Genomic DNA, 16,361 nt, shown 5'->3' on the forward strand with positions numbered 1-16,361 from the left:
TTGACTGAGAATACATTCTCATTTGCAGCAACGACCTGTGTAATAGTTACAGGGGAGAGGAGGGGGATGAATGAGCCAATTGTAAACTGGGGATTATTAGGTAACCGTGATTGGTTTGATGGCCAGATTGGGAATTTAGCCAGGTTAACACCCCTACTCTTACGATAAGTGCCATGGGATCTTTAATGACCGCAGAGAGTCAGGACACCCATTTAACGTCCCATCCGAAAGACAGCACCTTACACAGGGCAGTGTCCCCAATCACTGGCCTGGGGCATTGGGATATTTTTTAGACCAGAGGAAAGAGTGCCTCCTACTGGCCCTTCAACACCACTTCCAGCAGCATCTGGTCTCCCATCCAGGGACTGACCAGGACCAACCTTGCTAAGCTTCAGAAGCAAGCCAGCAGTGGTATGCAGGGTGGTATGCTACGAATTGTAACACGTACAAAGTGTTTGCGAAACTTATATGTTAAGAATTTCAATTTATTGTGGTTCACGTATGGTAGGTGGCTAACATTAACTAGGCTAGGGGTTAGGTTTTGGAGTTAGGTTAAAGGAAGGGTTAGCTAACATGCTAAGTAGCAAGTAGTTGCAATTCAGCTAAAATTGTCTGTGATGAAATTCGAACACGCAACCTTAAGTTGCTGTCTACTCATCCACCCCGATCAACCACCCTCCTTTTGTCTTATGTAACCATACCAAGCGTTACATTTCATACTAATTTGAGTTTCCCGGAGCTACATTAAATATGTTACATCTAATCTATGAGACCAGGCTGGATAATTTAAGTCCAATCATTTTAGTGACAGACAGGATGTGTGTGTGTGTGTGTGTGTGTGTGTGAGTGTGAGTGTGAGTGTGTGTGTGAGTGTGAGTGTGAGTGTGTGTGAGAGAGAGAGAGAGAGAGAGAGAGAGAGAAGGGGGGGGCATGAAAGTATCTGAGTTTTGAAAGTCTCAGGGTAGTCATCTTACAGTCATGGAGCTTATATAGAGATCCACAATCATGTTACAAGCATCAACACAGCAATATGATAAACAACATGGGTGGGATATTGTCCAGAGGGGTAAACTGAGTTACTGCTAAACAAAGTAGGTTCAGTGAGTTAGGCAGCTAACTTTAATAAACAACCAGAAATAACTATTGATTTTTTGGTTCATTAAGAAATTAAGAAAGCTAAACTTATGTGTTATTGCTTGTTGAGTCAATTACACCAGGAAAGCTTCTCTTTCTAAAAAATGTAAAGTTATTTAAGAATATTTAACCATGTTAGCTAGCTAACTCATTGATCCTGCTTTGTAGTACACCCCCTCGGGATGAGGCATAAGTACAAGCTGTTCTGGATGACTGTATGATAACCCTCTCGGTAGCCGATGAACAAAACCTTAAACAGGTCAACATTCACAAAGCCGCTGGGCCAGACGGATTACCAGGACGTGTACTCAAAGCATGCTTGGACCAACTGACCGAGTCTGTAATACCTACATGTTCCAAGCAGACCACCATAGTCCCTGTGCCCAAGGAAGCAAAGTTAACCTGCCTAAATGATTACCGCCCCGTGGCACTCACTTCGGTAGCCATGAAGTGCTTTGAAAGGCTTGTCATGGCTCACATTAACAGTATCCTCCCGGACACCATAGATTCACTCCAATTCGCATACCGCCCCAACAGATCCACAGATGACGCAATCTCAATTGCACTCCACACTGCCCTTTCTCACGTGAACAAAAGAAACACCTATGTGAGAATGCTGTTCATGGACTATAGCTCAGCATTCAACACCATAGTGCGCACGAAGCTCATCACTAGGCTAAGGACTCAGGGACTAAACACCTCCCTCTGCAACTGGATTCTGGACTTCCTGACGGGCCGCCCCCAGGTGGCAAGAGTAGGCAAAAACACATTTGCCACGCTGATCCTTAACACTGGGGCACCTCAGGGGTGTGTACTTAGTCCTCTCCTGTATTGCCTGTTCACCCACGACTGCGTGGCCAATCACGACTCCAACACTATCATTAAGTTTGCTGACTACACAACAGTGGTAGGCCTGATCACCGACAACGATGAGACGGCCTATAGGGAGAAGGTCAGAGAACTGACAGTGTGGTGCCAGGACAACAACCTCTCCCTCAATATGAGCAAGACTAAGGAGCTGATCATGGACTACAGGAAAAGGTGGGCCGAACAAGCCTCCATTAACATCGATGGGGTTGTAGTGGAGCGGGTCGAGAGTTTCAAGTTCCTTTGTGTCCACATCACCAACAAACTATCGTGATCCAAACATACCAAGACAGTCATGAAGAGGGCACAACAAAACATTTTCCCCCTCAGGACACTGAAAAGATTTGGCATGGGTCCCCAGATCCTCAAAAGGTTCTACAGCTGCACCATCGAGAGCATCCTGACTGGTTGCATCACTGCCTGGTATAGCAACTGCTCGGCATCTGACCATAAGACGCTACAGAGGGTAGTGCGAACGGCCCAGTCCATCACTGTAAGAGGAAAGCCCATAAAATTGTCAGAGACTCCAGTCACCCAAGTTATATTTTCTCTGCTACAGCACAGCAAGAGGTACCGGAGCGCTAAGTCTAGGACCAAAAGGTTCCTCAACAGCTTCTACCCCCAAGCCATAAGACTGCTGAACAATTCATAAAATCGCCACCGGACAATTCACATTGACACCCCCCTCCCTTTTGTTCACGGTTGCTACTCGCGGTTTGTTTGTTTGTTACCTATGCATAGTCACTTCACCCCCAACTACATATACAGACTACCTCAACTAGCCTGTACCCACACACACACTGACTCGGTACCGGTGCCCCTGAATATAGCTTCATTATTGTTATTGCGTTGCTTTTTATTCTAACTTTTTATTTTAGTCTACTTGGTAAGTATCTTCTTCTTCTTGAACTGCACTGTTGGATAAGGGCTTGTAAGTAAGAATTCACAGTAAAGTCTACACTTGTTGTATTCGGCGCATGTGACAAAGTTTGATTTGAAGTGCCAGTCAGCAGAACCAAGCCAGAACCAAGCCTGTGGCCTCCCTGGGGACATTCAGTGACCGGACAAATGACTGTGCAGGCACACACTCAGTTAAATATTGTGTTTTAAGGCTCTGGAATATGAGAACTGACTGCATGTTATAGGCTGAGGTATGAGGACTGGCTAGTAGTCATACCACCCTCCCTTCTCCCTGCTGGCTCTGATGCAGTGGGAGATTATGCATTTTAGTCTGTGTGTGTTTCTAGGTAATCAGTCAAAAGTAGAATCAACACAATACATCTTTTGGCCTTCTTCAGGTAAAAAAAACCTGAAGACCAAAAGCCTTTCATGTTGTTTCTACTTAATACAATTTTTTTTTCATCAATTCCATTGTCCTGCAAGAGATGCTGAATCGCCTATCCACTTTTTTCCTCAATTCATGCACCTTGGTGGAAAAGAGGTGATCCCTTTCCTTTGCATAGTTAAGTGAAACTAGTACAAAAGAATTCTTAACAATTCAGCTTGATTGAGGAAATTTTAATGACAAAACCTTTTTTCCATTTTACAATGAGGGGAAAAAAAACAAATTAAATCAAAAGGATGTGTATGATTACAATAACTATTGTTACCATAGCAGTGAGGGGAATCATTTTTAAACTTTCCTTTTCAAAATGGGCCCTGCAAAGTGTATATCTCTAACAATCTTCACTAAATCCCTTATGAGTTCAGTCTTATCATAGCTATACCTCCTGCTCTGTGAATTCAGACTCCAATGTCACAATACAGACAATAAAACTCACTGGAACAAACCATAGAGAAGCCCGGGTGTCAGATCACAGACAGACACTGACCAACAGAACCACAATGGAGTCTTGGGAACAGAGGTGCGGCACGTGGCTACTGAGAAGAGTTGAGGTTCAAGGTGGACCTCAGTTCCTTTTGGCAGATGTGTAGAGGGAAATAAAGAGGTTGATGTCAGCAATATCCAACAGTGGAGTGTTAGTACAAACTTCCCCATCTTAAATCTCAACTTTGAAGCACTGCGGTCCCTCTTTGAGCACGGTGACGTACTGCAGGTCGCAGTGACATTCAGAGTATGCTTGAATTTGTCCATGTAGTTGTACCTCTAAAACTAATCTGCCTTTGGACTCCATTCCAACTCCAGCTACCAGTGTGGTGAAACATCAGGGTTAATCCCCAGCTGGACTAACAACCTACATACACTAGTTCTTAAATGTCTGCGTGTATGCTGTACAAGTGTGTAAGATGACCTGTCAGTTGCGCAGGCATATCAGAGGTTTACCCATTGAACCAGGCCTAAATAACTAGGCCCATGGTATATCGTAAAGAAATCAAGACAGAAACAAAACAATGACACATACTGGACACATCTCATCTGACAGGCCAAGCGGATTCTCTCCAATGCACAGAATCTGGTGGTTGTGGATTTAACATGGCCACAATCGCCAAATAAATTTGATAACACCCTTAATCAAAACTCAGGCTTTATTATGGTGGTAAAAATACTTAAAAAAAAGACCATAACATCTACAGTAAATTGTATTTATAGTTATAGACAAAATGATTACTTTCAAAGGCATGCTCACATTTTCAGGTTAGCTTCTTTCTTTATGAAATTAGTTAGACCCTTTCAGGGTCAAGTGACGGGCTAAAGAGAGTCACCCAACCACCGTTGTAGATGGCACAAGCTTGGGCTACTTCTATTTTGAATATCTGTGGGGCAGACAGCTCTTTCTTGTACCAGGCATGACAGAGTGCTGGAGCTAGTGTGTAGAGGAGTTTGGTTTTATGCTTTGCCCCCTCCCCCAAAAAACACACTTTATAAACAATTACACCCAAAACAAGAGGAAAAGGGAACATGACCTCACTTTTCATGACCTCACCAATACAAATGAGGAAGGAAGGGGGGGAGGGGGGGCTGGAGGCAACACATCTGTCCTAAGAACACAGCACGGTTCAGGTCTGCGCAGTTTACAGGAGGAGGAAATGCTTTAGGTGGGAGAAAGCAGAGAGAGAAAGAGGGGGCAAAGGAGAGGAATAGTTTGAGGAGAGAGGGGAATTCTTCATACAACAGCGTCATTTCTTCCGCAGGCACTCGTTCAGCTTCTTGCTCAGAAAGAACTCGTAGGGGGCGTGCTCAACCTCTTCCCAATGTACACCCTGAGGGGGAGAGAGAGAGCAGTTACACCCAGAGTCATTAACTAGTCGGCTGATAAGTGATAGATGAAGTTGTGGATTGTCCCTGCCGTGTCATGTGTGCTGTCAAAGTGTGTGTTAAGGGTGTGGCGCAGCAGGTGTCAATCCATCCCAGCAGCAGCTGTTCTACTATCCAGACCCAGACATATACACAGGGCTCGAGCATTGCAGCTGCCCACTGTGTGTTGCCACCACACACCCTCTGCTGTAATCATTTTCTGTACATGCAGTTTTGTTCCAGGGATATCTGATTCCCAGTAAACAAAACATGATATATTGGATCTGATTGGGATTCTTCTAATTGTATGCAAACAACTGTAAACAGAAGGAAATTGAAAGCTGTTCAGGAGATTACTTAGCCAGCTAACGGCTATAATAATGGAAATGTTATTCTCAATGCAGACGCATTGATGGGTTGAAACAAGCCTTCCATAATGTCATCACTTGGCTTTTTCACTTCCATAAAAAAAAAGTGCTATTATCCTAATAACACAAATGATTACCTAACGGAGGTTGATCGCAGAAGTGTCCTAGGTTTGCTCTTACCCAAGTCCCAGGACCAGGATGTGTGATAGTAGCAGTGAGGGGATGAACACTTTGAGGAACTCTGCAGAGAAGACACCTCCTTTCTTCATCGCCCCGGTCTTTCTCATGCTGAGTGTATCTGAATGCCGGGGGTGGCGGAAATGGAACTCCCTACAGGCAAGGACAAATTATGGTTATCATACAGTAACGTCACCATCTTCCTCATCAACATTGTCCCACAGGAGGTTGGTGGCACCCTAATTGGGGAAGATGGTATCAAATACATCAAACAGAGGATTTTCAAAGTGTTTGATGCCATTCCATGTGCACCGTTCCAGACATTATTATGAGTAGTCCTCCCGTCAGCAGCCCCCTGTGGATTCATTACAGTATTATCCATCATCTCCTTATCATGTGGAAATATTCAGCCATAAGTAGTATTACTGTATGCACAAACACACTAGGATTTACCTAGGAGACCAGATACAATAAGACTTGTATGTTTTAGGGGCAATGGGACTGTGTACATCACTCACTTAGGAGGAATGTTCTCGGGCCGACTTGACCAGTCTGCTACCCAGTCTGAGTCCTTCATCAGGATATCCATGTCCCTCTCCAGGGTATCTTCCTCTGACTGCAAGGGACACATGCTGCGCATTAGGACACTGATCTCAGTACAGACAACAGGGGGAGGCAGAGACAATATGGCTGACTGCCCATACAATACAATAAACCCAGTGTGAGGCTGCCATGGTTACAGACACTGACAGAGTGTGTTTGTGTAACTGTAATGGAACCTAAAGCGGAGGCTACTGCCGTGTACATGGATTCAAACCCACCGGGTTAGTGTTTCCTGTTGCCTTCGCCATTGTAACAAAGGTTATGGTTGTCATTCACAAGAGACTGAGGGAAGCGGCAGGTTATATTACCATGGAAACATACATGTGACATAGCACACCAAGTAATAACTCTTACTTGGCCATCTCTTCTGCTGCTCACGTCCACATCAAAGATGATCTGTCCATCATGATCATCCTCCTGGGGACTAGGAGGCCGGGGAGGACTGTGGGGAGGATCAAACAACAAAATAAAAACAGCCACAGCCAATCACTGCACTCCAAGTATTCTCTCCCTTGGTGCATAGGAATGTACACTTGTATGCAGTAACCAGGTTGAAGATTTGGGGCTTGCTCAAATTCCCAATGCATTAATCAAGAGACCTTGCCTCTGATGGCTCAATGTGCATATGAATCATGCCTCTATTAGGCTTTCACTTTGCCTGTCAGCCTGCCACCTCAAAGTGGATGGATGAGTCTGTCTGTGAGCTCCACCATTAGTAGGCGGTTGTAGAAACACTCCTGGTAAACATTCTCAGGTGACTCATTGACAGCTGACGGACTCAGCTGACCGGGCGACCAGATAAGCCTGTGTTTATGGCAGGCAACCTCATTGCTCAGAGGGTAGGGAAAGCAGAGGTGTGAGTGGATTTAAGTCCAATGACCTCCCCCTGTGCACACACAGCTGATGAAGATGTTGTTGACTATTGCAAACTGATTATATTTACAGCGCCATAACAGCATACAGTACTATATCAATCCAGAGATTAAATCTACATGGATTTTGGGCTAGTATGTGACCTCAACAGTGAATTGAAAAGAGTTACAGGTGATTTTTAAGAATTGTTCTAGATTTTTATTATCTGTACGGAGTTTTTTCAAGGCCAAGCTGAACTGCGTTCTTCCTCATTGTAGCAACCCCTACCTGTCACAGGAAGAGTTGCTGCGGCTAGACTCATGCTGAGCGTCCAGTAGAATCTTTTCCATGTCTCCGTTATGGATGGAGGATGAGGAAGGCACATGCTCTAGGCCCCCCACAATGGCCTCCACCACCTCCTCCACCACCACCTGAGGCAGGGGGAGCAGACCCAGAGCTTGGCCAACGGTGGAGGTAGACTGGGACAACCCCGCCGCAGCTGCGGCCGCAGCTCTGTTCATCTCCAACTCCACCCAGGACCCTGCAGGACAAGTACATACAGTACATGACATTGGTCACATTTGTCAGTTGGGATACTTAGCGAATCTTATCAAACTTCACAACTTATTACATGTACATGATTACATTCCATGTTTTTGTATATCTTGTATGTTTTCTGTCAAAATGTTTTGCAGACCATGGAAAATTGTGCCTCTATGCTGAACTAATAGACTAAAAAAACATACCTAGAACGATATGATGAGGGGGATAAAGAAACAGTCAGAGAGACTGGCAGAGACACACAGCCAAAGTTTAAAAAGTTCCAGCACAGTCAAACTTGATTATCCTGTTTTACAAAAAGTGTATGTATATTTCCAGGTTAGAATAATTGTGAATTATCACCATGAAAATGATAAAGGGAATTAAGTGTAAGAGCTGTTTGAAAAGACCGCCTGAAATGTGTCTGTTTAGGTGGGATGGAGTTTTGGCCTGCCTGGTGACATCATCAGGCGATATACACTAAAAGTATGTGAACACTTACTTGTCAAACATCTCATTCCAAAATCATGGGCATTAATATGGAGTTGGTTCCCCCTTTTCTGCTATAACAGCCTCCACTCTTCTGGGAAGGCTTTCCACTAGATGTTGGAATATTGCTGCGGGGACTTGCTTCCATTCATCCACAAGCGCATTAGTGCGGTCAGGCACTGATCTTGGGCGATTAGGCCTGGCTCACAGTCTGTGTTCCAATTCCTCCCAAAGGTGCTCAATGGGGTTAAGGTCAGCGCTTTGTGCAGGCCAGTCAAGTTCTTCCACACCGATCTCGACAAACCATTTCTGTATGGACCTCGCTTTGTGCACAGTGGCAATGTCATGCTGAAACAGGAAAGGGCCTTCCCAAAACTGATGCCTCAAAGTTGGAAGAATAGAATTGTCTAGAATATAATTTTATGCTGTGCTGTCAGTTTACAGCACCTGCTGTTATATACGAGCCATGGCCTAGCCTGGCTGATCCATGTTACTACATGAGCCCAGGCAGGGACTCGCTACAGGGGAGACTGCCAATCACAGCTAGGATACAAATTATAGGGAGTTACACTGACACTGGAGAGACATCCAGTCTCTTTCTCGCTCTGGTTTCCCCATCTTAAAATGTCTCACATACTCCCCTAATTTAGGAAGCTAGGGTTCACAAGCAGAGCACATGATCTCATAGCAGAGAGAGTAAACACACTGGTCATGTGACAGTCAGCCTAGCTGACTCAAAAGTCTCTCAGTCAGTTTCACCGACCAGACATTGAATGACAGCAGCCCCTAACCCCAAGTCCAACTCAGCACCCCAGGCTCATCCCGAGGATTACACAGTGGCCTGAGCAAAGCCACTGTCGACAGTCCATTGTCCGTGCTCCATGGCCTAAACAAGGTTGCCATGACGCCAGCGTTGAGCCGAACATTCTGGCTGCTGCTCGCTCTGTCATATGGAAACGTATCTTATGGTAATAAGAACCAGTATGTATAACCTAACCAATGGCTCCAAAGACTCACATAATCACCAAAGAAGAGTAAGGTAAACTGAATATACCCATTGTGTGGATGGGACTGAGATATCCTATCCAAGACAATGACATTGCAGTGGACATAAAGCTTTCCTCAATTCTGAGAATTACACAGCAAAAATGAGTATCTACTTATTTATAGACAGAGTGAGTAAGCTCTGTCGAACAATAACAAACCTTGTTCCCTCCCTGGCTCGCACTGCAGCTGGAATCTAACTGACTCAACATGTACGCTCAAACTTCCGAATGAAAGGCTCCTGATCCTCACTTTCCTACTCCACCCTGCTGTGTCCTGAAAAACATTCTGCACTTTCCACATGTCACTGTGTCCAGAAATAGCACAGCATGCCAACTCACTCAGTTCAGGGCTTGGTAATACTCGATCACATCTGCCCATACCCAGCAGCCCCCATAAAGGGAGGTCAACACAGTGCTGACTGTGAACTTCCTCTAGAGGCATTATATGTGTGACACTGATAAACATGCCTTTTGCTCCCCTTGCAACCCACGCACACAGAGATCTTTAAATATACATCCCTCAGTTCATTCCAGACTGAGCACATACTCCATCAATATTTGCTAACAGGATATATCCATATAGGCACCATCATAGTGACAAAGTTGAGTAGAAGGCTATGACAAAGGAAGATCACAACGCAAAAGGGAAATTCTACAACTTTTCAACCTCATTTTGCTTATCGCCAGCACAATAGTGTCTACATGTGAAAACGATGCATTTCTGCATTTGTATAATTTTTTTATTTATTAAAGTTAAATAGAACTATCCGATGACGTCAAAAAACATTTTGAAAACAGTCATTTTAAAACACCGAGTTCAGCTCAGAAACATGGTACTTAACTACAATGACCATAAAAAAATGGTAAATACATTTTTAAAAAGTTGAATGACAAAGGGGGAACGCTGTTACATCCAATGTCCATTTCCCCGAGGCTGATGCCACGCAGGTGCACACAAACAATCAAATAGTGCCACACATGCACTCAAACGCATACAGCTGGCCTTGCTGTTTAGATTTTGGTTGTCCTTGATGTCTATTGTTTCTTGCATTGTTGTTTTTCCTCTCTTTTCTTATTTTTGTTGGCGCATGTTTTGGGTGGGTTGGAGGGGATGGTAGAAGGAGTCCACAAATTAACAAGCCACACCTGTTAATTGAAATGCATTCCGGGTGACTACCTCATGAAGCTGGTTGAGAGAATGCCAAGACTGTGCAAAGCTGCCATCAAGGCAATGGGTGGCTGCTTTGAAGAATAAAAAAACAAACACTTTTGGTTACTACATGATTCCATGTGTTATTTCATAGTTTTGATCTCTTCATTATTATTCTACAATTCTTTGTATTCCTATGAAAAACTTTAGATGGTGCATGAAGCCGGAAGTATTTGAATTTGAAGCGTGCCATATTGCTGAATGGGGCTGAATGGCACAAAAAAAAAAGAAAACCCTAAAGATCATGGTGAAAGTGAGCGTAACTAGCGAAGGATCATGGTCGATGTAGTCGTTTTCACCCTGCCTGAGAGTCAACCTCAGGGTTTTGGCAATGAGGCCATTTATCTGCTTCCCCAGAGTCAGATTAACTCGTGCATGCCATTTTTCTTATGTGTTCAGCATGAAGGAGGTTAGAAGTAGTTTTGCGAGCCAATGCTAACTAGCGTTACATATAAACTTCCAGTTGTGCTAGTGCTAGTTTGTGCAATTTGAAGGGAATTGTAGAGACATAAAAATGTCATCCACAAATTAATCTGACTCTGGGGAAGTCGATAAATGGCCTAATTGCCAAAATCCCAAAGAATCCCTTTAATGGGTCTCCCGAGTGGTGCAGTGGTCTAAGGCACTGCATCTCAGTGCTAAAGGCATCCCTACAGACCCTGGTTCGATTCCAGGTTATCACAACCGGCTGTGATTGGGAGTGCCATAGTGCGGTACACAATTGGCCCAGCATCGTCCAGGTTAGGCCGTCATTGTAATTAAGAGTTTGTTCTCAACTGACTTGCCTGGTTAAATTAAAAATATCTATGGAGACTACTTTTAGCCTGCCAGTCTGTGATTGGTCCGTGTCAGCACGTGCTCCTGTGTGACAACAAATGTAGTAGTCAGAATGGATCACTATTTAACTAAATATCTCGATTTGTTGTGACTAAAATAATTCAGTGTGGATCTAACTTGATCATAATCAACTAATTTTAGACCCCGAAACTGCCATCAATAAAATAAACAAAAGTTTGGCCGTTCCGGCGATAGTAATTGACATAGGCTTTCTACGGCAGACCAGGGCTTTTGGCACTGCTATGTTGTGACTTCATGCTCCAAACCGGAAATCCACCTAACACATTGGGGGCGATTAAACAGCGGAGCCCCGTTGCTGAACATTATGCAAATAATCCGCAACATTGTGTTGCTATTGACCAATCGAAGTTCACTATCGTTTCCAGGCCCTACTGAATTGGCTTTTGATGCATAGCAACTAACAAGCAGGCTAGCACCAACATGAAGGAGAAGCAAGCTTGGCTAGCCAAATTTACACGTAAAAAGGATCTTGGCCGTTACACACCCAGACTGCATGAGAGAGGAACGTACACAACAATGACGAGAGGGACAGAGACAGTTGGTGAAAGTATACCTTATCTACTTTGAAGAACAGAAGTTACGAACGTAACTATGGTTGTACGAATACCTGGAAGACCGTGAGTACGGTTGAAAGTAAGTATTTGTATCACTTGACTCCGCGCAGGTAGAGTAGAATGAACAAAGTCACGCCAGTGATGTGAAAGCATGGGAGGACGTGCCCACGGTTCATATAAAACCGTACGTCAGACAACGCACTGTCTCCGGGAATCTTCCCCTAAAAAGATAACAAGTGACAGGAAAGTACTGACGGTCTTCCAGGTGTTCGTAGAATCATAGTTACAGTTGAAGTTTACATACACCTTTAGCCAAATACTTTTAAACTCAGTTTCACAATTCCTGATATTTAATCCTAGTAAAAATTCCCTGTCTTAGGTCAGTTAGGATCACCACTTTATATTAAGAATGTGAAATGTCAAAATAATAGTAGAGAATTATTTATTTCAGCTTTTCTTTCATCACATGCCCAGTGGGTCAGAAGTTACCATGCACTCAATTAGTATTTGCTAGCATTGACTTTAAATTGCTTAACTTGGGTCAAACGTTTGGGGTAGCCTTCCAGAAGCAGGCATTTGGAAAGTGCCTTGTAGGTCAAGTGCTGCTGGGTAAATCGGCAGACAGGCCCCCCCCCCCATTCAGTTTCTACCCCCACGCCTGATGTGGTGTTTGGGGCTGGCTGCATTGCCGTCAAGCACGTGTTAGGCTGGTGGTAGGGCCAGGGGCATGTGTAGGGGAGAGCGGCGAGGTTCACATGCGTCAGGCCTCCTTCTGCCACGACTCTGTGATGCCTGGTTTCTGGGTTCCACAGCAGTGTAGCCTGACTCAACTGTTTTCTATGTTCGATGGCCCACTCTGCCGCAGGGTCAAAGAGCAGTCCCGGGACCACTAGGAGATTTCTCATTGTCCGCCTGGAGTTATTGGACACTGGGGCTTGGGCAAGCCAGACCTGGTGACGAGTCACAACTAGGGTGAACATCAGTCTGCCTAGCTCTCTGGTCATGAACGCAAAAGCTTGATGTAATGCATCATTCAGGTTGAAGAGATTCAGGTTCGCATGGTCTAGCTGGAGCATCCCGTTCTGTGCTAGCATGAACACAGAGAGTTCCCAACGTGGGCAGCTGTGTCATAGACCCATAACAGTAGGTCATCTGTGGCCATGCACGGATGTCTGGGGCAGCAGGCATCTTCCTTCAGGGCTTTATCTGGGGTAGAGCATCAGCTCTGCTATGCATTCATCCACTTTAGGCATATGGTCCAGCCAATGTTTTGCGTCGCGCATGGCAGATAGCATCCTACTATCCTTGGTGTGGTGGGCGAGAGCCCACGGGTTGGCCCAGCATCTCTGAAGCTCTGTAAGAAAAGCCGGTGAAGGTGGTACACTGAACGGTGTAGATGCCTCTACTCTGCCTAGCCGCAATTCCCTCACAGGCAGGATGGCGCAGTTAATGCAGAGGTCTGAAAGGGCCTTACACAGGTGGCTAACACCTAGGCAGCAGGGCACAGGTCATGACCATCTCCTACTTGTAGTTCATCTCCACAAGAGGAACAGCCATGAATGCCCAGCATCATGGTGTTGCGGTGTTCTCACAGCTCAGAACGTGACGGTTAAAAAGGACATTTGTTATATTTTTCTTATACAATATACTGATTAATCAAATGAACTAACAATAGTAACTGGAGAATGTATTACAACAGCTACCACAATACACAGTAAAGGTAGAGAGCTACAATAACCTGACGGGAGTTGTATAGCACCCACAAATAATTTCAGGTGAGATGTTTAAACGTAGGCTTATTTATGGTAAACCAAGCTGAAAACACAGTGGCATCTAGGTGGAGTTGGTATGTTTTATAGCTGGCTAGGCTAACAACCTTCTTAGACGCGGTTATCTAGGGAAGTGACTCAGTTGAGTTTTAAATAGTTGGAAGGATGACTAGTGCCCGGTGGCCTTGATAACGAGCAAAGCAGTGGCGGATATCTTGAAAAGGTTAGCGCCAGGCTACGGAGGCCAACACACACACACTAACTGGTGGGCTAAATCAGCACAATACAAGGAATCCCAATATCCTCCGATAAAATGGATAGGTAGAGGAGAGCTGTCACACATCTTGGAGGGTGAATTTTGCACTCTGACCCATAGGTCACAGGCTGTTGGGTGACAGACTGACAGTACACACAACTCAGAGTTTTGATTACCCTACCTGGACCTGGGAAGATGCAACCCGAAAAACAGGAGCAGCGGCGCATTTAACTTGCGCGATACAGCTAAACTAACTTTCCAAGAAGAAATAAGAGACTTTTCTTTCATTGTAATTTCATATTTTTCTATTGAGGTCTACCTAATGTGGACCTGACAGAGGCAATGGAATAGTTGTAATGTTCTGGTAATTGAATGTTCATTATTTTGTTATTTGGCATTTCCATTATTTCACAATACATTGAATGTATAAAAATAAAACAAAATCAAAAAACATGATTATGTTTTAATAACCAAACTACCCCCAAAAATATCACTAAATTGTTCAGAACTAAATTGTCTTTAAATTGTTGTTAGGGGTTGATAGTGAATACACCTATAATCAAGCAAATTATCATATACCTGGTATAACAGTTCATTAGACTGATCGTATTGTATTAATATTTTCACAGTAGCAGGCTACCCAGAAGTATCAGGCTGCTACATACAAATTGACCAGACTGAGTGCAGCAGGTGTGTTTAGAGGTGCATATGTAGTTTTATCCGCTACTCTTTGCTGGTCTATATTTAAACCCACAGTCAGATTAACTAGGCCAGTTTGCTATGTTTACATCCACGGCAAGAAGACATATCTATTACACAATTAGCTGACTATGCATTTAATAAAAACACTTAATATTCCAAGTATGTTTCGTTAGGTTTTCGTAATACTTCTTTCCCCTTTCCTATGTGCACTAAAATGTTAATTTACGAACATCTAATTTAACCCCATTTTTGAGCTCTCAAGACTTCTTCCATCTCGTCTTGTTGACATCCACTTTACCCCGCCTATTCAGCACCGCGTGCAACGATTGGTTTTACTGTTGGTCAATCTTACGGTTTATACAGCCTCTTAAAATCACATTGGTCCATGATACTGTCAATACAGAAAACAGGAGTAGCACAATCTAGGTCCTTCCACAACCCTTCTCCATGACTACATAGAAAACCAACCCAAAACTCACTAGATATTGTTTATACACTCAAAGTCAAATAGTAAAGTATCAAAAGACAATGATTCAACTTACCTGACACGTTTTCTAATAAACAATAACAGTAAAATATAGCGAAGCATTTCGACGATTCATACCATTTAGTCCAGCGTCTCCGTTGTTCTCAGCTACAGCAGCAGCTTCAGACATCGTGACTGTGTGCAGGGTGGCTTGCATATGACTGTCAATCGAACACGCACACTCCCTCCAAACATTCGGACGTGCGCGCATCCGCGTACCAAAACTGACCTGAGTCGCCTTGACTTTGTTGCAGAATAGCTACCGCCAACACAGTTAAAATGTGTTCTGTTAGCTGATCTGGAACCAGTGGTTAGGAGCACTGCAATCTTCCTGGAGCTCTGTGATGACGTCAGATGATCCAGTTCTTTAGTAACAAAGGCAGGCAAAAAGCATAGGCAGACTAACATTACGTAACGTACTGGAAATTGACCACCCCCGTTTATATTATACATCAGTGACACCACATCGTGAGAAAATAACAGGAATAAATTATAAAATTGTAGTTCAATACTTTCACAACTCTGTAAAGGCATCATCTGTATATTTACAAGACGTGAAAGAATCTTCATTTGAGATCGCGCACATCGGCACGTACCCCAAGATGCCAATGCCATCCCTCAATACCCAGTTGTGTGTAGTAGATCAAAGGATACGCCTATGCGTGGGGATACAATGTTGCATTGTGCAATAAAACCCTCAAAACAACTTAAGTTCACCTCACACTTATTTAACAGTTTGGCACTTGTTTATATAAACAAATAAAAATGTCAACAACTTCATGTACCTGGGGCATAAACAGCCAGCACTCCTATTTCAAAGTGGGTGTTATCAGAGGGATGTCAACATTGGACTAAACGAGGCATGAATATGCTCCAATCTGAAGTGGCATCGAGTTTGTCAGTTTATAGTCCTAAAAAACGGAACTGAACGGAACCTCTGCTCGTTCGGGCCATTCCTATGGGCGAGGTGGGGAATTAATAGGGTTTTAGGATACCCCTTTAGAGCTTATTTCAGTGTTTAACACAGGTTTAGGTGATCTTATGTTCCATAAGATATGTTAATGTGATCTTTATGAATTAGGAAAGCCTTTGTGTGCTTGTTTTGCTTGCATAAACACGTCAAAATTCCCCAAAAGATTGTTGAAGATCCTCATAGAACAAAACATGATCTCCAAAGCCTGTGTTTACCATAGACCTCATTTTCAGCGTTTATC

The 16,361-nt window shown here is 43.9% G+C and overlaps 1 protein-coding gene across 1 annotated transcript; it reads right to left on the reverse strand.

Annotated features, from left to right (window-relative positions):
* Nucleotides 1-3,504: 3,504 nt before the first annotated feature.
* On the reverse strand, nt 3,505-15,775 carry bnip3lb (BCL2 interacting protein 3 like b). The gene is made up of 6 exons (XM_021602555.3): nt 15,226-15,775; nt 7,486-7,738; nt 6,700-6,787; nt 6,261-6,358; nt 5,746-5,895; nt 3,505-5,163 (listed from the first exon to the last, which is right to left on the reverse strand). The coding sequence occupies exons 1-6, from the start codon at nt 15,356-15,358 to the stop codon at nt 5,115-5,117; spliced, it is 771 nt and encodes a 256-aa protein (XP_021458230.3). The 5' UTR covers nt 15,359-15,775; the 3' UTR covers nt 3,505-5,114.
* Between the last annotated feature and the right edge of the window lie 586 nt (nt 15,776-16,361).

This window comes from Oncorhynchus mykiss, chromosome 5 (assembly GCF_057628025.1).
Source record: "Oncorhynchus mykiss isolate SJ-2025 chromosome 5, ASM5762802v1, whole genome shotgun sequence".
Taxonomy (NCBI): domain Eukaryota; kingdom Metazoa; phylum Chordata; class Actinopteri; order Salmoniformes; family Salmonidae; genus Oncorhynchus; species Oncorhynchus mykiss.